The sequence below is a fragment of the Chiloscyllium plagiosum genome, unplaced genomic scaffold (assembly GCF_037043375.1).
Source record: "Chiloscyllium plagiosum isolate Xiang-an unplaced genomic scaffold, Cpla_swu_hap1 HiC_scaffold_5, whole genome shotgun sequence".
NCBI classification, from domain to species: domain Eukaryota; kingdom Metazoa; phylum Chordata; class Chondrichthyes; order Orectolobiformes; family Hemiscylliidae; genus Chiloscyllium; species Chiloscyllium plagiosum.
In genome coordinates, this window is record NW_028270143.1 from 115,272,130 (window position 1) to 115,296,371 (window position 24,242).

General features: G+C 41.8%; 1 protein-coding gene and 1 long non-coding RNA gene across 7 annotated transcripts in view; one reads left to right on the forward strand and one right to left on the reverse strand.

The window, feature by feature from the left end:
- Positions 1-24,242, forward strand: part of LOC148150012 (uncharacterized) — a 141,663-nt gene that overhangs the window by 20,485 nt on the left and 96,936 nt on the right. The window lies entirely within an intron of this gene.
- LOC122550120 (actin-related protein 3B) overlaps positions 14,041-24,242 on the reverse strand; it is a 182,743-nt gene continuing 172,541 nt past the window's right edge. For 4 of the 5 annotated variants that reach the window (XM_043690732.2, XM_043690731.2, XM_087987571.1 and 1 more), the window contains one exon: positions 16,755-17,646. In XM_043690732.2, coding sequence (XP_043546667.1) covers positions 17,551-17,646 — 96 coding nt within the window. In that variant the 3' untranslated portion in view covers positions 16,755-17,550. Of the gene's footprint in view, positions 16,467-16,754; positions 17,647-24,242 lie in introns of those variants that run through there. The other variant, XR_006311742.2, reaches the window with a different exon arrangement.

Here is a 24,242-nt window from a genome sequence, read left to right on the forward strand (position 1 = left end):
GCCAAAATAAAATCATGGGCTGAGGATTCTGGGTCTGTACTCAATGGAGTTTAAAAGAATGAAGTGGGATCTCATTGACATTTACAGAATATTGGATAGAATGGATGTGAAAAAGTTGTTTCCACTAGTAAGAGAGACTAGGACCAGAGAACATAGACTCAGAGTGAAGGGACGATCCTTTAGAACTGAGATTAAGGAGAATATCTTCAGCCAGAGGGTGGTGACTCTGTAGAACTCATTGTTGCAGAAGACTGCGGAGGCCAAGTCATTGAATGGTGTTTAAGGCAGAGATAGATTGATTGGTACGGGGAGCAACGGTTACAAGGAGAAGGCAAGAAAATGAGGTTGAGAAACATACTAACCATGATCAAATGACAGAGCAGATTCAATGGGCCATATGACACAATTCTACTCCTATGTCTTATTGTGTTATGTGGTACCAGGTGTCTTTGGAAAGAGAGCACGTGGTGTCCACCAATATTCTTGATGTCTTTAGCAAGAGGTGGGTACCACAATGGGTAGACGATTCATCTCCCCTTCCAGCTCCATTTTAATTTAGCTCCCTCCACCTCTCTCTACCTCTCCTTCCCCTTTGATGGTTTGCTTTGCCATTAATGACCTCTGCACATAAATTATTCAATTGGAAAATATGGCTAATTTAGTGGTGTTGGTTAATAAATGGAAAAGAAGCACCACAGGTGATTTGGTGATGGGAAAGAAAACATTTAGCTGTGAGTAAGAGCGCTGCTGTATTTAAAGGAAAAAAATAATAAAACAAAGTACCATCCTCAAACATTTAGCATTGAACTCTGAGAACATGGGTATTCTACTGAAATAACTCCACAGAAGCTGGTGTCCTGCCACCAAGTCACGGTTTATTTACAAGCTCCCTCTGCAGCTCTACAGGATGAACTGAGCGTTGTGGTTTACCTGTTTTGATGCCAAAGTATGCATTTCCTTCTCACCTTGACCATTATAGTCACTGTACTTCCAATAGAATCATTCACAATGTCAAATGTGCAGTAGGCATTTTGAAGTGAAATACAACAGTTTTTCTTATTCATTCATGGGAGGTAGTTTTTTTTTATTCTGGTAAAGCCACATTTGTTACACAGACCTTTTAAAAACAATTAAGAATAAAGCACACCATTGTGGCTCTAGAGTCACGTAAAGGTCAGAGCAGCAGATTTGTTACACTGAAGGACATGAGTGAGCCAGTTGTTTTTTTTTAATGACACATGATGTCAATTTCATAGTCATGGTTATTGAGAAATTGAATTTAAATTCCACCAGCAACCATCATTGAATTTGAATCTATGCCTCCAGAACATTAGCCGAAGTTTCTGGATTACTAGCCCCCAGTAATATTACCACTACACCATCATCAACCTCAGGCACGGGGGGGTATACAGATACAAGTGTAACCCAAGGACTCCAGTACAAATGCACCCTACCTGCTCTTCACTAAATACCCTGTTTGGACAACATTAGAGGTATGTTGCAAAGTAGTAATGTACGTAAAACAAAAGCTCAGAGATTGCTACAATGTGTGCAACTTTTCAGGGGTGATACTCAAAATTAAACTAAGAGGTATATGCTTATTTAGAGTAGGTCTCCTATGCTTTAGCCGAAGGAAAGTTCCCCTTATTGTTTGAATTGTGATCTTGCTCTGAACATTTTTCCCACTGCTTCAGGTTCTTAATTGTTCGTGACATATCTTATTATTACTTACCATTGGTTGGTTGCCAGGCTTGGCACTGATTTATCTCTGTTGGGAGAAGTATAAGTTGACACTGGCAGCATGGTGTAAAAAAGCAGAAATGAAAAGTGATTTCAAAAGCAATCAAGATGCCGGTGGCAAGTCAAAGTCGGGCAGTCAGAGGGAGGCCCAGCAAGCAAGTGGAGAGGTTTCCTCAGGCAGGTCAGCAGGGAGCAGAGGGGCAGTACAGCAGAGCATCAGCAAAGAGAAACATGACAGAAAAGGCCTAGAGATAGCACCTTGGAACAGAGAGAAGAATAATTAACTGGCTAAAAGATCGATTTTCAAAATGGAGGGAGAAAGGAGCAAGCCGTGATAGAATATGGAAGGGAATTCAATGGCATTGTGCGCATATGCATGGGTAAAAAGGATGAAGATATACAAATTTTAAAGGGGCAAAATTGAAAGACAGTCAAGAAACTGCGTGACAGAAAAGTTAATATGTGATAAAGAAAAAGGCAACCTGTGCTTGGCGACTTGCAGGGATTACAATGTCACCAAGTACAGGCAACTGTTACAACTGGGAATTATTAATATTACAAGAATTGACTATATTGAATCAAAATCTTGCTTTCACAATAGGATCATATTTAAAAAGACTAGATGGGTGACAACTGTGGAAATACATAAAGAAAGAAATCACAAAAAGTATTGCCATAATACTGGCTCGCCCCACCGCTTCACTCAATATTATTCAACTCTGCAATGAAAGAAATAGCCTCAAATAGTACACAATACTAAAGCAGTCATTTCTTTCCAGTAGAAAGGGAAAACAGAATGAGTGATAGAGTAAATGAAATGATTAGCAGAATTGTGACACTTAAGTACTGCAGTGGCTCAGTGGCTAGAACAGTGATTTGTGAAATCAGCGGTCATGGGTTCAAGTCTCACTAGGGCCTGTGTGAATTATTGTATACCTGCTGCATCAACATCCAAAGGAGTACTTTGCTGTAACCAGACTCTGGTGTTGAAGTCTGAAATAGGGCAATATAAGCCAAGTGCGTGAAATCCTACTTTAAGGGCAGCATGGTGGCTCAGTGGTTAGCACTGCTGCCTCACAGAGACCCAGGTTCAATTCCAGCCTCGGGCAACTGTCTGTGTGGAGTTTGCACATTCTCTCTGTGTCTGCTGGGTTTCCTTCAGGTGCTCCGGTTTCCTCCCACAATCCAAACGTGCGGGTTAAGTGAATTGGCCATGCTAAATTGCCCATAGCATTCAGGGGTTTGTAGATTAGGTGCATTAGTCAGGGATAAATATAGAGCAATAGAATAGGAGAATGCGTCTGGACGGGTTACTCTTCGGAGGGTTGGTGTGGATTTGTTGGGCCAAATGGCCTGTTTCCACATTGTAGGGGTTGTATAGTTAAGTTGTTCCAGGGTGGTAAAATGGGAACCAGTACCTTAATCTAACTTCTGAAAAAATTATAAATACATCATTTCCAACAACATACACTTCTTGCATCATCAGAGAACTCATTTTTCCTATGAGAATGTTGTACAATGCTCACAACAGTGGTGTGCTATACATTAGATTTTATGCTAGCGAATGCCTTCTTAATGTTTCATTGCTTGAAGTATCAAAGGGAAATTAATGTCATATATTTCACTGTTCAGCAGATGCATTCACTTCTGGAAATTGATATGGTTTTTACTCATTTATGATCCAGAAAAAGGGTTAACAGGGGCCATTTGCTTGTAATGATTTTAACAGAATGAATATTCAAGCTGTTATGAACTGTTGGACAGTGCTTTTTATTAATAGTTTTATAAAGGGTTCAGTCATCAATCTTGAAAGTCTTCTGGTTTCCAGTTCATTAAAACCTCATGTGGCTCATTTGCCAAAGTTCATCACTGCTGCAAGACATTCTCAAGGAAACCTGCACAAACAGCAAATGATTCAAAAACTCAACTGGATTTTTTTTTAAGAGGCTGAAAATCTATCGCTGAATATTGCAAGTGTTTTATATATAAAATGAAAATAGAAAGTGCAGGTTATGAAGAAGAAAGCCTAAATTATTCATCACTGGCACTGTTATTCTTTCTATCCTTAATATCCGGGAGATAACTTGTCAGATGTCCCCGAGGAATGATATGAAACAAAAATGGTCCATCTGCACAGCAAGATAATCCAGCACCGTCAAAGGAAAAATACGTCAGCAAAGAAAAAGAAGAGACAAACAAAGACAGTAATACTGTTTGCAAATTTATTAGTGGACAATTCTGATATGCAGCATTCTATAATTTATTTCTCTGAGATGGTTTCTCGATAGCCCATATGTATTTGCATAGCTGTCGAAGATTGACTGATAGGACTCACTTAAATTGCAATAATATGGAGTACGAGACAAAATGCTGCCAATCAATCCTTGACACAGATCACTGTTTCAAAATGCCAGCCCTGGTTTCAATAACTTTAAAAAGTTTCACAGATCTTTGTTTTGCCCAGTTCCATTCTGCTTATCCTGTTGCATTGAGGTCTTTTTTTTAAGAAAGCAGCATTACGTGTGCCAGATGAAAATTTGATTCATAGCACCTTCCTATTCTCAGGCCCTTGTAGGAATAAACAAGGTGACCTCCATACTGCTCGGAGAGGTGGGTTCATAACCTGCATTGGTATCAGAAAACATTACTATTGCTAGCTCTATGCCTAACCATATAGACTCTCAGACCAAAATATAATTGAGTTTAAAAAGCTTTTAAGCACATGTAAAATCCAAATACATGACACTGACATCAAACCCTATTAGTCAAAGCAGGAAAATGAGAATGCCAAGAAACCCTTATTTAAACTCCTGCTGTCTGGCCCATCATGGGAAAACTCTAACTATTACATTTGCAAGCTGGTGGAAAATCAAAGAAGAAGCACTGTGGAGGCCACACAACTCAGTGCGGACAATTGATCCCACCATAGGAAATAATAAAAGCAGGTCCATCATTGGGATCACAGGACAGATTGCAGGTTATGGCTGTTCTAAGAGGCTGGAGGTGAGACGCAATTATCTGCAAGAGTCCAGAGAAGACAGCAGAACACTGACCTGATATTGAAAGTTTAGTCAAAAGGAAAGCATATGCAAGGTTTAGGAAACTGAACAGAAGAATTAGGAGCAGGAGTAGGCCATCTGGCCCCGAGCCTGCTCCGCCATTCAATAAGATCATGGCTGATCTTTTCATGGCTTCAGCTCCACTTACCCATCCTCTCACCGTAACATTCAATTCCTTTATTGTTCAAAAAAAAATCTATGCTAGCTTTAAAAACATTTACTGAGGAAGCCTCAACCATTTCACTGGGCAGGGAATTCCACAGATTCATAACCATTTGGGTGAAGAAGTTTCTTCTCAATTCAGTCCTAAATCTGCTCCCCCTAATTTTGAATCCATGCCCTCTTGTCCTAGTTTCACCCGCCTGTGGAAACATCCTCTCTACTTCTATTCTATCTATTCCCTTTATAATTTTATATTTTCTATAGATTCCCCCCACCCCCCCCCATTCTTCTAAATTCCAATGAATATAATCCCAGTCTACTCAGCCTCTCCTTATAAGCCAATCCCCTCAACTCCAGAATCAACCTAGTGAACCTCCTCTGCATCACCTCTAGTGTCAGTACATCCTTTCTCAAGTAAGGAGACCAAATCTGCATGCAGTACTCCAGGTATGACCTCACCAGTACCCTATACAGCTCCAACATAACCTCCCTGTTTTAAACTCAATGCCTTTAGCAATGAAGGACCAAATTCCATTTGCCTTCTTAATAGCATCTGCATCCCAACCCTCTGTGATTCATGCACAATTTGCACAGCAGCATGCTGCAATGTTTTACCAGTCAAGTAATAGTCCTTTTTACTATTATTCCTACCAAATTGGATGACTTCACATTTATTAACATTGTACTCCATCTGTCAGATCTTTACCCACTCATTTAAACTATCCATGTCCCTTTGCAAAGTTTCATAGACCTCTGCACTTTTCTCTACCACTCATCTTACCACCATCTGCATATGGTCCACAATTCCAAACCATCTCTGTAAATTGTGAATAATTGCAGTCCCAACACTGATCCCTGAGGCACGCCACTAGTCACTGACTGCCAATCAGAAAAGCACTCATTTATCCCCACTCTTTGCTTCCTGTTAGTTAACCAATCCTCTATCCATGCTAATACATTGCCCGTAACGCCATGCATCTTTATCCTAAGCAGCAGCCTTTTCATGTGGCTCCTTGTCAAATGCCTTTTGAAAATCTCGATACACCATATCTACTGCACCCCAGTTGTCCATCGTGTTTGTAATGTCTTCATTGAATTCCATTAGAGTAAAATAGTACAAAGAACATTAAACAGTACAGCACAGTGCAGCCCCTTCGGTCCACGATGTTGTGCCGAGCATTTATCTTAACCTAAGATCAACCTAACCTACGCACCCCTCAATTTATTGCCGTCAGTGTGCTCATCCAGCAGTCATTTAAATGTCCCTAATGTCTCTGACTCTACTACCACTGCTGGCAGTGCATTCCATACATCCACCACTCTCTGTTTAAAGATCCTACCCCTGACATCTCCCCTGTACCTTCCTCCAATCACCTTAAAATTATGACCCCTTGTGACAGCCATGTCTGCCATGGGGAAAAGTCTCTGGCTATCTACTCTATCTATGCCTCTCATTACCTTATACACCTCTATTAAATCACCTCTCTTCTTTCTCTCCAGCATGAAAAGCCTTAGCTCACTCAACTTCTCTTCATTAGACAAGCCCTCCAATCCAGGTAGCAACCTGGTATATCTCCTCTGCACCCTCTCTAAAGCATCTACATCCTTCCTATAACGAGGCGACTAGAACTGGACACAATATTCAAAGTGTATTCTAACCAGGGTTTTATAGAGCTGCAGCAAAACCTCAAGGTTCTTAAACTCAATCCCCCATTAAAGAAAACCAAATACGCCTTCATAACAACCCCATCAACTTGGGTGGCAACTTTTAGGGATCGATGTACGTGGACCCCAAGATCCCATTGTTGCTCCACACCATCAAGAATCCTGTCTTTAACCCTGTATTCAGCATTCAAATTTGACCTTCCAAATCACTGACCTTCATGTCATCAGCAAACCTATTAGCCCACCCTTCCACTTCTTCATCCAAGTCTTTAATAAAAACTACAAAGAGCAGAGGCCCAAGATAGATCCCTGCGGGACACTACTAGTCACCAACCCCAGGCAGAATACTTTCCATCCACTACCACTCGCTGTTTTCTTTTGGCCAGCCAATTCTGTATCCAGACCGCCAAGTTTCCTTGTATCTCATGACTCCTAACTTTCTGAATGAGCCTACTTTGGGGAACCTTATCAAATGCCTTCTGAAATCCATATGCACCACATCTGCTGCTCGACCTTCGTCAGCTTGTCTCATCACGTCCTCAGAACTCAATAAGGCTTGTGAGGCATGACCTGCCCCTCACAAAGCCTTGCTGACTACTTTTAAACAAGCTGTGTTTTCTCAAATAGTCATAAATCCTATTTCTCAGAATCCTTTCCAGTACCTTGCTTACAATAGACATAAGACTGACTGGTCTGTAATTGCCAGGGATTTCCCTATTCCCTTTCTTGAAGAGAGGAACAACATTCACCTCCCTCCAAGCATTCGGTACTACTCCCATGGAGAGTAAGAATGCAAAGATCACCACCAGAGGCACAGCAATCTCATTCCTCTCTTCCCATAGTAACCGTGGATATATCTAGTCAGTCCTGGGGACTTATCTATCTTGATGCTTCCCAGAATTTCCAGTGCATCCATTTTCTTAATATCAACCTGTTCAACCCTATTAACCTGATCCACGGTGTTCTCACTATCAACAAGGTCCCTCCCTACACTGAATATTGAAGCAAAAAACTCACTAGGGGCCTTCCTTACCTCTTCAGACTCTAGGGCACCAATTCCCTCCACTATCCCCGAACAGCCCTATCCTCTCTCTGATCATTCTCTTATTCCTCATGTACGTGTAGAACACCTTTGGGTTTTCCCGAAACCTTCTTGCCCAGGCTTTGTCGTGCCCCCTCCTAGCTCTCCTCAGTCCATTTTTGAGTTCTTTCCTAGCTACTCTGTAATCCTCTAAAGCTGTGCCAGCTCCTTGTTTCTGCAACCTTAACTGAGCTTCCTTCTTCCTTTCGACGAGAAACTCTCTGCTCTTGTCATCCAAAGCTCCTTCACCTTGTCATTCCTTGCCTGTCTCAGTGGGACAAAGTTAATCAATATGTGCAACAAGGGCTCCTTAAACAGCCTCCACATTTCTATTATGCATTTCCTGTAGAACAAATGTTCCCAATTTATGCTCCACAGCTTCTGTCTAATAATAATATGATTTCACCTTTCCCAATTAAATATCTTTCTATACTGTCTGGTAAAGGTGAGGCAATTGCGGTCTCTGTCACCAAAATGCTCTCCCACCAAGAGATCTGACACCTGGCTTGGCTTGTTGCCTAGCACCAAATCCAATATGGCCTCCCCCCCTTGTTGGCCTATCTACATATTGAGTCAGGAATCCCTCCTGGACACGCCTGACAAAATCAGCTTCATCCAGATCATCTGCACTAAGCATGTTTCAATCAATATTGGGGAAGTTGAAGTCACCCATAACAACAACTCTGTTACATCTGCACCTTTCCAAGATCTGGTGTCCAATCTGTTTTTCCATCTCTCTGCTGCTATTGGGGTGGGGTGGGGGGGGAGTTCTCTATAGAAAACACCCAATAAAGTGAGTGCTCCTTTCTTGTTATTGCCTTCCACCCATACTGACTCAGTCGGCAAACCCTCTTCAACAATCTCCTTTTCTACAGCTGTGATGCACTCTCTAATTAACAATGCTACTCTCCCTCCTCTTTTACCCACCTCCCTGTTCTTTTTAAAAGATCTAAACCCTGGAACATCCAACAACCATTCCTGCCCCTGTGAAATCCATGTCTCTGTTATGGCCACAACATCATAGTTCCAAGTACTCATCCATGCTGTAAGTTCATCACTATTATTCCTGACACTCCTTGCATTGAAGCAGACACACTTTAATCCATCCCTTTGCCCTAACAACTGTGCATCCTTCTTGACAGACTCTCTGCATTCCATTTCTGCCCATTCAACAACTACCCTCTCCTCTGATCTGTCATTAGTTAACTAGATTAGTTAAGCATGACCTGATCTTCATGAACACATGCTGCATCTGCCCAATGGGACAATTTCTATCCAGATGCTTGCTATTTCTTCCTGATAATAGATTCAAGCATCTTCTCCACTGCAGAATTTAAGCTAACAGGTGGCACAGTGGCTCAGTGGTTAGCACTGCTGCCTCACAGCGCCAGGGACCCGGGTTCAATTCCTGCCTCGGGCAACTGTCTGTGTGGAGCTTGCACATTTTCCCCATGTCTGCGTGGGTTTCCTCTGGGTGCTCTGGTTTCCTCCCACAGTCCAAAGATATGCAGGTTAGGTGAATTTGCCATGCTAAATTGCCCATAGGGTTAGGTGCATTAGTCAGTGGTAAATGTAGGGAAATGAGTCTGGGTGGGTTGCTTTTCGGAGGGTCGGTGTGGACTTGTTGGGCCAAAGGGCCTGTTTTCACACTGTAGGGAATCTAATCTAACGGGTCTATAATTCCTCATCCTTTGTCTACCTCCTTTCTTAAACAGTGGTGTCACATTTGCTGTTTTCCAATCCACTGGAACTGCCCCAGAGTTCAGTGAATTTTGGAAAACTACCACAAATGCATTTGCTTTTTCTTCCGCCATCCTGGGATGCATTCCATCAGGGCTTGGAGACTTGTCTACCTTTAGGTCTATTAGCTTGCCAACACGACCTCTTTCGTGGTAATGATTGTTTCCAGGTCCTCACCTACTCATATCTCTTTGTCAATTATTGGCATGTTATTCGTGTCTTCCACTGTGAAGACCAACACAAAATATCTGTTCAAATGCCTCGGCTATTTCCTCATATCCCATTACTAAATCCCCCTTCTCATCCTCTAAAGGACCAACGATTACTTTAGCCACTCTTTTTTGTTTTTTATATTTATAGAAACTTTTGCGATCTGTCTTTATATTCTGAGCTAAATTCTCATAATTCATCTTACTCTTCTTTATAGCTTTTTCTGTGGCTTTCTGTTGACCTTTAAAGCTTTCCCAATCATCTAGATTCCCACTGATCTCGGCCCCATTGCATGCCTTCACTTTCAATTTGATTGCCTCCCTTATTTTCTTAGACACCCATGGCAGATTACCCCTTTCCTCACAGTTCTTCCTTTTCACTGGTACATATTTTTGCTGAGCACTTTGAAAAATTGCTTTGAAAGTTCTCCAAAGTTTGTCAATTATCCCACCATAAAGTCTTTTCTTCCAGTCTACTTTAACCAACTCCTCCCTCATCCTATTGTAGTATTTAAGCACGGGACCCTGCTATTGGATTTTATCTTCACACTTTCCATCTATACTCTAAATTTAATATTACTGTGACTGCTCCTTCCAAGAGGATCCCTAACTATGACATCATTAATTATTCCTGTCATTACACAGGACCAGATCTAGGATAGCTTGCTCCCTTATCGATTCCATTGCATACTGTTCAAGAAAGCTATCGTGGATACGTTCAATGAACTCTTCCTAAAGGCTACCCTAACTGACCTAGTTTGACCAATCAACATGTAGATTATTGCTGTACCATTTTTACAGGCATTAGTTATTTCTTTGTTTATTGCCATCCCCTAAGTGATATTATTATTTGGTGGCTGATAGACTACGCCTATCAGTGATGTTTTCTTCTTAGAATTTCTAATTTCCACCCAAATGGATTCAACATTATTCTCCATAGAACTTATATTATTTCTAACCACTGTCCTGATATCATGCTTAAATATCAGAGCTACACCACCTCCTTTACATTCCTGTCTGTCCTTCTGAATAGTCTGGTTCCCAGAAGATTGGAGAATAGCCATCATTGTTTCTTTGTTTAATAAGAGCAACAAGGATAATTCAGAAAATTAGATGCCATGAGCCTTACATCAGTGATATGGAAATTATTGGAGACAGCATTTTCTGACATTTGGAAAATAATTGACATATTAAGGATGGCCAGCATGGCATTGCACAGGGGAGGCCTTGTTTCACAAATTTGATTGAGTTTTTCAAGGAGTGACAAAACTGATTGATGAGGGTAGGACAGTGGATGGACTTTACTCAAGCATATAACAAGGTCCATCATGGTAGGCTGATCCAGAACATTAATTCCTGGTGAGTTGGTAAATTGGATACAAATTGGCTTGGTCATAGGTAGTTGTGGAAAAGTTTTTTTTTGACTGGAGATCTAAGACAGGTTTTCTGTAGAATCAGTGCTGGGACCTCTATTCTTTGTAATTTATATAAATGATCTGGAAATGTAGGTGGTCTGATTAGTAAGTTTGTAGATGGCACAAAAAATGATGGAGTTGTGGATAGTGAGGAGTATTATCAAAAGATACAGCGGGATATAGCTCAGTTGGAAAGTTGGGCAGAGAAATGGCTGATGGAATTGAATCCAGGCAAGTGTGAGATTATACATTTTGGGAAGTCAAATGCAACAGGGAAGTATACCATAAATTACAAGACTCATAGCAGCATTGACATACAGAGGGATCTTCAGGGCACAAGTCCATAGCTCCCTAAAACTGACAAAGCAAATGGATAATGTGGTAAAGAAGGCATGCTTGTCTTCATTGCCTTCATTGATTGGGATATTGAATATAAAAGTTGGCAAGTCAAGTCCTTTAGTTAGGCCACATTTGGAGTTTTCTATAAAGTTCTGGTTGCCATACATTAGGAAAGATGGAAAGACTGCAAAGGACGTTTACAGGATAGTGCCTGGATTGGAGTGTAAGTAGGGAGAAGATGGCCTAGTGGCATTATTGCTGAACTCTTAATCCAGAGTCCCAAATAATTCTCTGGGGCCTGAGTTTTAATCCCACCATAGCAGAAGATGGAATTTGAATACAATAAAAATCTGGAATTAGGAGTCTAATGGTGACCACAAATCCATTGCCGATTGTCAGGAAAAAACCCATCTGGTTCTTTAGGGAAAAAAATCTGCCATCCTTACCTGGACTGACCTAAATGTGACTCCAGACATACAGCAATGTGGATGACTCTAAACTGCCCTCTGGGCAATTAAGGATGGACAATAAATGTTGACTTAGTGGCGACACACTCATCCTATGAATGAATTTAAAAAAAAACTATAAGGAGAAGTTGAACAAACATGGATAGCTTTCACTAGATCATCAGACGCTGAGGTACGACTTGATATAAGTATGTAAAATTATGCAAGGCATGGACATGATGGAGAGCAGATTCTTTCTCCCACAGTGGAAATGTCAAATATTAGGGGGCATAACTTATAGATGTGAGCATGAAAGTTTAAACGAGATGTGGGCAGCACTTTTTTTATGCAGTGGGTGGTAAATGCCTGGAAAGTGCTGCCAGCGGAAGTGGTAGAAGCAGATATAAAAACAATGATTAAGAGACATTTTGACATGAGCATGAATATGCAGGGAATAGAAGGATAAAGATCACGTGCACACAGATGGCATTAGTTTAGAATGGCATCATAGTCAGCATAAACATGGTGGGTTGAAGGACCCTTTCCTGTTCCATACTGTTCTATGTTCTAAATTGTGTCAGTACACGGTTTTGGGGGAGATGCATATTGGTAAATAAGAAAATAAGACCATAAGATATAGATGCAGAATTAAGCCATTCGGCCCATCGAATGTGCTCCTCTATTTGATCATTGTCAATATGTTCCTGAACCTTATTCTCCTGCCTTCTCCCTGTAACCCTTGATCCTTTTACAAATCACGAACCTATCTATCTCTGTCTTAAATATACTCAATGACTTGGCCTCCACAGCTTTCTGCGACAATGAGCTCCACAGATACACCACCCTCTGACTGAAGAAATTCCTCCTCTTCTCAGTTATAAAGGGTTGTCCCTTCATTCAGAGGCTATGCCTTCAGGTCCTAGTCTCTTTTCTTCATGGAAACATCTTCTCCACTTCCACTCTATCAAGGCTCTCAATATTCTATAAGTTTCCATGAGATATCCCTTCATGCTTCTAAACTCCATTGGGTACAGACCCAGAGTCCTCAACCGTTCATCATATGGCAAGCACTTTATCCCCACAATCATTATTGTAAACCTACTCTGAATCTCCTCCAAAGCCAGCATATCCTTTCTGAGATCCAGGGCCCAAAACGTCTCACAAAATCCAAAATGCAGTCTGACCAGAGCTTTATATTGCCTCAACAGAACATTCCTGCTCTTGTATTCTAACAATCTGGAAATGAATACTAATATTACATTTGTCTTCCTAACTCCCAACTGAACCTGCATGTTGACCTTAAGAGAATCTTCAACCAGGATTTTTAAATCCTTCGAACTTCAGATTTCTGAAGCCTTTTCAAAGAGGATACTTTTATGTCCTGAACAACATTTGCAAGAAGTATGGTCAGTGGGAGCATGTCTAAGCTCCAGGTTTTGAAACTTGACTAATAGTTGGTATTAAAGCAATGCAGTATTGAGATTAGTATTGACATGGACAGCATGTAGGCAGATATTTTCACATGAAGTTATTCAGAGATGATATTACATGGCTATGGAGCAGGTGGAGCTTGAATCCAGCCTCTTTGATCAGAGGTAAGAACATTACCACAGTGCCATAAAACCCATGTTTGCATATGCTTACCCAACAGCCAAAGGGTATACAGGCAGAGCAGAGTTAAGGAGTGACTGCCACGCAGTGCAGGTAGTTCACTCAGGTTTGAAGAGCAATGAAAGTGATGTAGAGTGCATCAGAGTCAAGTCCACAGCACCACAGCTGGTTCAGCTGCACAGGGAGGCAAGAGAAAGATCAGAAAAGCAAAAAAAGGCTCGGCATTTCTGTGGCTACAGACATAAATCCAAAATGGAACATGTTGTCTCCCTGGCACCCCAAGGCAAGGGTGTCACTGACCGACTGCTCAGAACACCAAGAGAGAGGGGGTACACCCAGTGGTCATGGTCTGTATATCAAGGGCTTGGCTAGAATAAAGGGTGAGATTGCGCAGATTTAAAGAATCTGGGAAAGATTTGCCAGCAGGACCTCAGGTGAAGTAATCTAATCGGAGTCCTAAACCTTAATGAATCTAGTGTTACAATGTGGGTAAACCGTCCTGCTTAATTTAAACCAGCAACACAGAAAAGATTTATCCCGTGCAGTAATCTATGAAAAGTCGAGAGGCTAAGAGCAAGTTAATAACAAGTTTATTTTTTAAAGTATAACAGAGAATAATTAACTGACATCTATTTACAACTCGTTCCTCTAACCTATCTCCTATACTAGTCTGATAAAAACCCCCAGTAAGATTTACCAAAAAAAATTCAAATTTCAAAACCTGTCGTATTTTCCTCTGTAGATTTGCTCTCCGGGTCAGTGTCGATGTTTTTCCTCTGTGCAAACTCCTTCTCTAGACAGGTACCTCTGAGTGAGTTCTTACCAGCAGCCTCCATCTGTTGGTTTTTTGCCAGTTCTCCCTCAACTGTTCAATTTTTCCTCGTCTTATACCCCAAAGCAACAGGTTGTGTCATTGGCTTTTACAATTGTCGATATATTAAATTCAAACTTGATTGGAATTTGGTTTTTTTGGGGGGTATAATTTAAACTGATTGGCCTAATTCAATTTGTTTTTTGTCTCCAGGCAGCCAACTACTCTGGCTGCTGGACCAAAAGGTTATATTATATCTTGTTCAGAACACTTGGTGCTGTGTCAGGTAGTTCTGCTAGCTTTTAACTCTCTTAAAGGTACAGTACCCCTTACACCTTCATAACACTAAAAATAGGCGGACAGAGCAGATGAATCAAGAGGTGGAGAGATAGAGGACTTTACATTCCCAGGGCAACAGGACTGATGCTGGAAAAGGGTGTAACCTATTGAGACCAGATGCTTTGTATCAGAACAGAACTGGAGCTAACGTCCCTGTGAACCACTTTGGAGGGATTTAAAGTGATTTGGCAGGGGAATAGGTATCAGAGATAGCATTAGAAAGTTAAAGTAAGATAGGATTAGAAGAGACAGCATGTACTAGAAATTGTATTTTATTAAACGGGATCTAAATAAGAGAAATACTTGCATTTATATAGTGCATTCCACTACCACATCACCATTCTATCATTCTCAAAGCTTTCCATACACAATGACATCCTTCCTTTTTTTCCTGAAGTGTTGCAATGTAGGAACTGCAGCAGCTAATTTGTGCACTGTGATGATGACTGGATTATATGGTTTTATGAAACAGTATGAGGGAAAAATATTGGCCAGGAAACTGGGAAGAATTGCTTTGGTTTTTCTCAAAATGATGCCACGGGAATATTTGCATCCACTCAGCAGATAGATGGGTCTGTTTCAGATGGGGTCTGAAAGCGAACCATTCTGACAATGTTAAACTGGTTTTGTTAAAGTGTCAAAGGGTGAAATTAAACTGCGGATCAGTTTGAGATAAAGGAAGTACTGCTGAAAAGAGAGGTTGAGTATTTTACGTAAGGCAGTGCACAGCCTTCTGTATGATTGATACAAAATCTTGGAAGCATTGTAAACTGAGGAAGAGAACAGCGATAGGCAAAGAAGTTAAGGTGAAGACAGAGTACATAGAAATAAACTGTTTCCATTGGCAGAGTCTGAGAACCAGAAGACACTAATATAAGGTAATTGGCAAGACAACCAACAGCAACATGAAGAAAATCTTTATGCTACCAGGCAGTTAGGGTTTGAGATGCACTGCCTTAAAGGAACTTGCAGTAGACACGAGTTCAGCCTCAGCTAGAGAACTAAATCTAATTCTGGGCACTATACTTTAATAACAATGTGAAGGCATTGAGAAGTGCAGAAGAGATTCAGGAGAATGATTGCAGGTTTGAGGAATTTCAGTTAAACAGATAGATTGGAGAAGATCAAACTTTTCTTTAAAGAAGAAAAGACTGAGAGGAGATAGAAGCTTTCAATATCATAGTTAATCCAGGCAGATTAAATATGGAGAAGAAAGTGAGGACTGCAGATGCTGGAGATCAGAGCTGAAAATGTGTTGTTGGAAGATGGGCTTATGCCCGAAACGTCGATTCTCCTGTTCCTTGGATGCTGCCTGACCTGCTGCGCTTTTCCAGCAACACATTTTCAGATTAAATATGGAGACAATATGGCTCATTTGTGAAATGATCCAGAATGAGAGGGTACAGATTTAATTAATTAATAAAAGAAGAAAAACTGTAATATTGGGAAATTTTTTTCACACATCAAGCAGTTAGGGTCTAGTACACAGAGTGTGGTGGGGACAGGTTTAATCAAGGCATTCAGAAGGAAACTCCACAGTTATTTTAGAAAAGGAAATTATGTAGACAAATGAGGACAAGGCAGGAGAACAGCACTAGACAAATGGTCATTTGGAATGCCAGTGCGGAAAAAATGGGCCAAATGGCTTGTTTCTGCGCCATAACAATTCTGTGATTCTGTGAGAGGGTGGGAGGCAGATTCATCTGTGGTTTTCAAAGGAGAATTGAAGAACAACAAATTTGCAGGACATTATGAAAAAGGCTGGAAAGTGGTACCAAATGAATTGCACTTGCAGAGAGCCAGCATGAATACAATGGGCCAAATGTTGTCTTCCTGGACTGTAACCATCCTATTAAAATAAATAACAATGTATATTATAAAATATTCAAGCAATACGTACTAAAACATTGAAATAGTTGACAGTCTGTTCTATTTAATTCAATATTTCGAATAATTCAATGATTGGACAATTGAATAGTTTAGCACTGACAAATCCTCTTGTGATATTTTATTTGAAGTTTCTGAATTAGAATCACTTCAGCCATTTTAAGTGTAAAAACTGACTAGATTAACAGCAGTAGATAGCCAATAAAGGCAAAATCTTGTAAAGGAGGAAATGACAAAGTCCTAAAGCATATGCATTGTGAAGTGCTTTTATTAAAATGATGCATGGTAGCATTTCATCCATTTATTATAATCTCAATATATTTAACATTTCTCTCAATGTCCTGGCTCAAAACAGGAAACCTAAAACACTACAAATAAGTAACTATGTAAGAAGCACAATGTTTAAGGCATAATGTTATAATTAATACTGTAAACTGAAACAAAACATTAAGGGTAATTTTACTTTAAACAAAAAGAAACATTCCTTCTTTTTAAAATAAATAAACAACAGTTGCTAATGAACTCCATATTTCCAAGTTCAAGATATTCAACTGTACACATTAGTAAACATCACACTCATCTGGATTGTGCTGAGAAAGTTTCAATCTTATAATGCAAAACAATTATGAAATATAAACAAAACTGTCACGTGATTTGCAATATATCTTTCCATATTTACAAAGAGAATCAAATTCCTTTAAATGGACCATTTCATTCCTTCACTAGAAAGGGAGAATTAATGCTATTGGCATTACTTTTCAAAACCTGCTTAGATTAGTACAATGTATCTCAAGTCCAAAACACTTTCTGCTGTGCTATAAACCTAAGTACGGGAAAGCAGGAACATTGCAAGAACATAAATAGCTGGCGCATGGTGGGCTTAACTAGAAGTAATTCTAGACAGTGTCCAACCCTGTCGGATAAGCGGCTTGGGTTCAAATATCCGGATTACAATTCAGCAGTGGTACAAACCTGCTAGTTCTTCCACTAATCCTGTTCTGTAGCAGGACTTTCAATTCCTAAGCTGCAGTAACTCATAGCTGCCATTATGACATGACGCCAAAAACTGGGTTGTGACGACAAATACTAGGACCAAATTCTTCATAATCCTTTTTTGTGTGGCATACTTGGTAAAACTCAGGCTGTTGGGAGGGAAACAAAGTAGTCATGTTGCTAAATTATTTTCATTTCTTTTCCAACACCTCACTTATCCTGATAATGACAATTATGATGACAGAGATAGTTTGGACTCCAATCAACACAGCTGCATTTAATATGATGCTATTAAAAAATGTTGCTATATAAAAATGACATTAGAAATATAGATCTTGGCATCAGAATAATCTTTGTTAGAATTACATACAACTTGAAAGATAAAAGACTGGATCAAGTCTTCTTTATGGGCGGCACGGTGGCACAGTGGTTAGCACTGCTGCCTCACAGCACCAGAGATCCGGGTCCAATTCCCGCCTCAGGCGACTGTCTATGTGGAGTTTGCACATTCTCCCTGTGTCTGCGTGGGGGTGTTCCAGTTTCCTCCCACAGTCCAAAAATGTGCAGGTTAGGTGAATTGGCCATGCTAAATTGCCCGTAGTGTTAGGTGAAGGGGTAAATGTAGGGGCATAAGTTGGGGTGGGTTGTGCTTCGGCGGGTTGGTGTGGACTTGTTGGGCCGAAGGACCTGTTTCCACACTGTAAGTAATCTAATCTAATCTAATGTTAAAAGTATTTTCATCTTGAAAAAGGTAATTTTTAAGGGTGTGGAAGCTAAGCGAGCAGAAGGAAATAGGGACACTGGGCTAGCAGTTGAGAAGCAGTCATAGACATTATAAGGGACATTTCAGAATATTTAGAAACAAGTAAAGGTACGGTAAAGTCGCCATAGTCCTAGCAGACCATAGGGCTGCTCTCTTATTAGGAAGAAGAAGTACATTCTTAGTAGAAAGAAAGGTTCTGTAGGATAAGACGTGCTATCTGTGATTAATTAAAAAAAGTTAAGGAGTGCATCAAGCTTCAAAGAAAAATATATAATTGTTCAAAGGGTGAATGACAGGTCATAGAGTCATAGAGATGTACAGCATGTAAACAGACCCTTCGGTCCAACCGTCCATGCCGACCAGATATCCCAACCCAATCTAGTCCCACCTGCCAGCACCTGGCCCATATCCCTACAAACCCTTCCTATTCATTTACCCATCCAAATGCCTCTTAAATGTTGCAATTGTACCAGCCTCCACCACATCCTCTGGCAGCTCAATCCATACATGTACTACCCTCTGCGTGAAAAAGTTGCCCCTTAGGTCTCTTTTATATCTTTCCCCTCTCACCCTAAACCTATGCCCTCTAGTTCTGGACTCCCCAACCCCAGGGAAAAGACTTTGCTGATTTACCCTATCCATGCCCCTCATCATTTTGTAAACCTCTATAAGGAAAAGAGCAATTAAAACGTTAATTAGTACTACTAAATTAGAGTATGAGAGGCTAGCTAGTGTTATGAAGAGCTAGTGCTCTTTTCACAGCAGAGAGCGGCGCGAGCTGGGCAGAAGTGAAGTTGGAGGGCAGAGCTGGTCGGGAAGGTAAGTGATTGATATTTGAGTGGGTGTGTTCTAGACCCGAGGCCCTACAAAGTAGGGCCTCCCTCCCATCCTCCTCCTCTAACCTAACTTTAAAGTCCACAGGTAAGCTACTCAGTGTTCTTGTTTTGGAGACTAAGTGTAGAGTAATGGCAGTGCAGGCAGTGGAATGTTCATCCTGCAGGATGTTTGAGGTAGGGGTGACCACCGATGCTCCTGCCGACTTCATCTGCAGGAAATGCAGTCAGCTCCTGCTCCTCACAGAACGCGTTAGGGAACTGGAGCTGGAGTTGGATGAACTGAGGATTATTCCAGAGGCTGAGAGGGTGATAGATAGAAGCTACAGGGACATAGTTATGCCAGAGAACAGAGGTAGCTGGGTAACAGTTAGAGGTGGGAAGGGGAGGAAGCAGGCAGTGCAGGGATCCCCTGTGGTCGTTCCCCTCAACAATAAGTATACCGCTTTGGATACTGTTGGGGGGGAAGGCCTAGCAGGGGTAAGCTGCAGTGACCGGGTCTCTGGCACGAGGTCCGGATCTGAGGCTCAGAAGGGAAAGGGGGAGAGGAGGAGAGCGCTCGTTATAGGAGACTCTATAGTTAGAGGGACAGACAGGTGGTTCTGTGGACATGGGCGAGACTCTCGGATGGTTTGTTGCCTCCCGGGTGCCAGGGTCCGAGACGTCTCGGACCGTGTCTTCAGAATCCTTAAGGGGGAGGGTGTGCAGCCAGAAATCGTGGTGCATGTTGGCACCAACGACATAGGTAGGAAGAGGGGTGGGGAGGTCATTCAGGACCTCAGGGAGTTAGGCTGGAAGCTACAAGCTAGGACGGACAGAGTCGCCATCTCTGGGTTGTTGCCGGTGCCACGTGACAGTGAGGCAAGGAATAGGGAGAGAGTGCAGTTGAACACGTGGCTGCAAGGATGGTGTAGGAGGGAGGGCTTCAGGTATTTGGACAATTGGACTGCATTCTGGGGAAGGTGGGACCTGTACAAGCAGGACGGGTTGCACCTGAACCAGAAGGGCACCAATATCCTGGGAGGTAGGTTTGCTAGCACTCTTCGGAGGGGTTTAAACTAATTTGGCAGGGGTGTGGGATCCGGACTTGTAGTCCAGCAAGTAGGCTAGCTGTTTGTCAGGATGTCCAAGAATGTAGGGAGGCTGTGGAGAAGGTAGCACTGATAGGGAATACTTGCGGACACAGAGATGGGTTCAAGTGTGTATACTTCAACGCAAGGAATATCAGAAATAAGGTGGGTGAACTTAAGTAGTGGGACTACGATGTTGTGGCCATCACGGAAACGTGGATAGAAGAGGGACAGGAATGGTTGTTGGAGGTTCCTGGTTACAGATGTTTCAGTAAGATTAGGGAGGGTGGTAAAAAAGAAGGGGGGGGTGGCGTTGCTAATTAGAAATGGTATAACGGCTGCAGAAAGGCAGTTCGAGGGGGATCTGCCTTTGGAGGTAGTATGGGCTGAAGTCAGAAATAGGAAAGGAGCAGTCACCTTGTTGGGTGTTTACTATAGGCCCCCCAATAGCAGCAGAGATGTGGAGAAACAGATTGGGAAACAGATTTTGGAAAGGTGCAGAAGCCACAGGGTAGTAGTTATGGGCGATTTCAACTTCCCAAATATTGATTGGAAGCTCTTTAGATCAAGTAGATTGGATGGGGCGGTGTTTGTGCAGTGTGTCCAGGAAGCTTTTCTAACTCAGTATATAGATTGTCCGACCAGAGGGGAGGCCATATTGGATTTGGTACTTGGTAACGAACCGGGACAAGTGATGGGTTTGTTAGTGGGTGAACATTTTGGTGATGGTGACCACAATTCTGTGACTTTCACCTTGGTTATGGAGAGAGATAGGTGCGTGCAACAGGGTAGGTTTTACAATTGGGGAAAGGGTAAATACGATGCTGTAAGACAGGATCTGAGGAGCATAAGTTGGGAGCATAGGCTGCCAGGGAAGGATGTCGTGGAAATGTGGAACTTCTTCAAGGAACAGATACAACGGGTCCTTGATATGTATGTACCTGTCAGGCAGGAAAGAGATGGTCATGTGAGGGAACCTTGGTTGACGAGGGAGGTTGAATGACTTGTAAAGAGGAAGAAGGAGGCTTACATAAGGTTGAGGAAACAAGGTTCAGACAGAGCTTTGGAGGGATACAGGATAGCCAGAAGGGAGCTGAAGAAAGGGATTAGGAGAGCTAAGAGAGGGCATGAAAAATCTTTGGCGGATAGGATCAAGGATAACCCCAAGGCATTTTATGCGTATGTGAGAAACATGAGAATGACGAGAACGAGGGTAGGTCCGATCAAGGACAGTAGTGGGAGACTGTGCATTGATTCGGAAGAGATAGGAGAGGTCTTGAATGAGTACTTTTCTTCAGTATTTACAAACAAGAGGGACCGTATTGTTGAAGAGGAGAGTGTGAAACGGACTGGTAAGCTAGAAGAAATACTTGTTAGGAAGGAAGATATGTTGGGCATTTTGAACAACTTGAGGATAGACAAGTCCCCCGGGCCTGACGGGATATATCCTAGGATTATGTGGGAAGCAAGAGAGGAAATTGCAGAGCCGCTGGCAATGATCTTTTCGTCTTCACTATCAACGGGGGTGGTACCAGGGGACTGGAGAGTGGCGAATGTTGTGCCCCTGTTCAAAAAAGGGAATAGGGATAACCCTGGGAATTACAGGCCAGTTAGTCTTACTTCGGTGGTAGGCAAAGTAATGGAAAGGGTACTGAGGCTTAGGATTTATGAGTATCTGGAAAGCCACTGCTTGATTAGGAACAGCCAGCACGGATTTGTGAAGGGCATGTCTTGCCTTACAAGTCTTATTGAGTTCTTTGAGGAGGTGACCAAGCATGTGGATGAAGGTAGAGCAGTGGATGTAGTGTACATGGATTTTAGTAAGGCATTTGATAAGGTTCCCCCTGGTAGGCTTATGCGGAAAGTCAGGAGGCATGGGATAGAGAGAAATTTGGCCAGTTGGATAGAAAACTGGCTAACCGGTTGAAGTCAGAGTGGTGGTAGATGGTAAATATTCAGCCTGGAGCCCAGTTACAAGTGGAGTTCCACAGGGATCAGTTCTGGGTCCTCTGCTGTTTGTAATTTTTATTAATGACTTGGAAGAGGGAGTCGAAGGGTGGTTCAGTAAATTTGCAGATGATACGAAGATTGGTGGAGTTGTGGATAGTGAGGAGGGCTGTTGTCGGCTGCAAAGGGACTTAGATATGATGCAGAGCTGGGCTGAGGAGTGGCAGATGGAGTTCAACCCTGTCAAGTGTGAGGTTGTCCACTTTGGAAGGACAAATAAGAATGCGGAATACAGGGTTAACGGTAGGGTTCTTAATAAGGTGGAGGAGCAGAGTGATCTTGGAGTCTATGTTCATAGATCCTTGAAAGTTGCCACTCAGGTGGATAGAGCTTGTAAGAAGGCCTATGGTGTATTAGCGTTCATTAGCAGAGGGATTGAATTCAAGAGTCGTGAAGTGATGTTGCAACTGTACAGGACCTTGGTTAGGTCACATTTGAAGTACTGTGTGCAGTTCTGGTCACCTCACTTTAGGAAAGATGTGGAAGCTTTGGAGAGGGTGCAGAGAAGATTTACCAGGATGTTGCCTGGAATAGAGAATAGGTTGTACGAGGATAGGTTGAGAGTGCTAGGCCTTTTCTCATTGGAACGGTGAAGGATGAGGGGTGACTTGATAGAGGTTTATAAGATGATCAGAGGAATATATAGAGTAGACAGTCAGAAACTTTTTCCCCGGGTACAACAGAGTGTTACAAGGGGACATAAATTTAAGGTGAAGGGTGGAAGGTATAGGGGGGATGTCAGGAGTAGGTTCTTTACCCAGAGAGTGGTGAGGGCATGGAATGCGCTGACTGTGAGAGTGGCAGAGTCAGAATCATTGGCGACCTTTAAGCGGCAATTGGATAGGTACATGGATGGATGCTTAAGCTAGGACAAATGTTCGGCACAACATCGTGGGCCGAAGGGCCTGTTCTGTGCTGTATTGTTCTATGTTCTATGTTCTATGTTCTATGAAGATGTGAGCATACTATACCTTTAACAGAGTAAAAGCTAGCAGTGACAGCACCAAGTGTTCTCAGTAAGACACAATGTAACATGTGCTCCAGCTACTGGGGTAGCTGGTTGCCTGGAAACAGCAGAACAGATCCAAATTAGGCCAATCAGTGTAAATTATACCCTGAAAAATACCAAATTCCAATCAAGTTTGAATTGAGAATATTGACAATCTCAAAAGCCAATGACACAATCCAATGCTTTGGGGTATAAGACCAGGGAAAATTGAACAGTTGGGAGGAGAACTGCCATCATTCCAACAGCTGTAGACTGCTAGTCAGAACTCTCTGAGAGGTACCTGTCTAGAGAAGAAATTTGCACAGAAAAAAACCTCAACACTGACCTGGAGAGCCAATCTACTGACGAAGATTAAGAGAAGATTTGACTGCTTGCTGGTTTTAAAATTTGAATTTTTCTGTAAATCTTAATTGGGAGTTTTATTGGATTAGTATTATAGAAGGGAAGGTAAAAGATAGGTTAGAGGAAAGAATTGTAAATAGGTGTTTATTTAATTATTCTCTGTTATACTTTAAGAAATAAAGTTGTTAATTGTTAGTTTAAATAGTCCTTGGCCACTCAAATGTTTACAGATTACTGCACTGGATAAATCTTTCCTGTGTTGCTGGTTTTAAGTTAAACAGGAGGGTTTACCCCGTGTCATAACACTAGGAATGTAAAAAATGATAGCAAGAGTTCCTGCAAATATTAAAAAGGAAAACTGGACATTGGACCGCTGGAAAATGATGCTGGAGAAGTAGTAATAGAAAACAAAGAAATGGCAGAGGAATTAAATAGATACTTTGCATCAGGTTTCACAGTGAAAGACAACAGCAGCACACCAGACTTCAAGACAATCAGGAGCAGAGGTGAGTAGAGCAGCCATCATGAAGGAGAAGATGCTGGAGAAGCTGAAAGGTCTGAATATGGATAAATGACCAGATCAGATAGACAATATCTCAGAGTTCTGAAGGACATAGCTGAGGATATCATACAGTCATTGGTGGTGATCCTTCAGCCATCTCGGGAGTCAGGGACAGTGCCAGAGGAATGGAAAATTACTAATGTAACACTTGATTAAGAA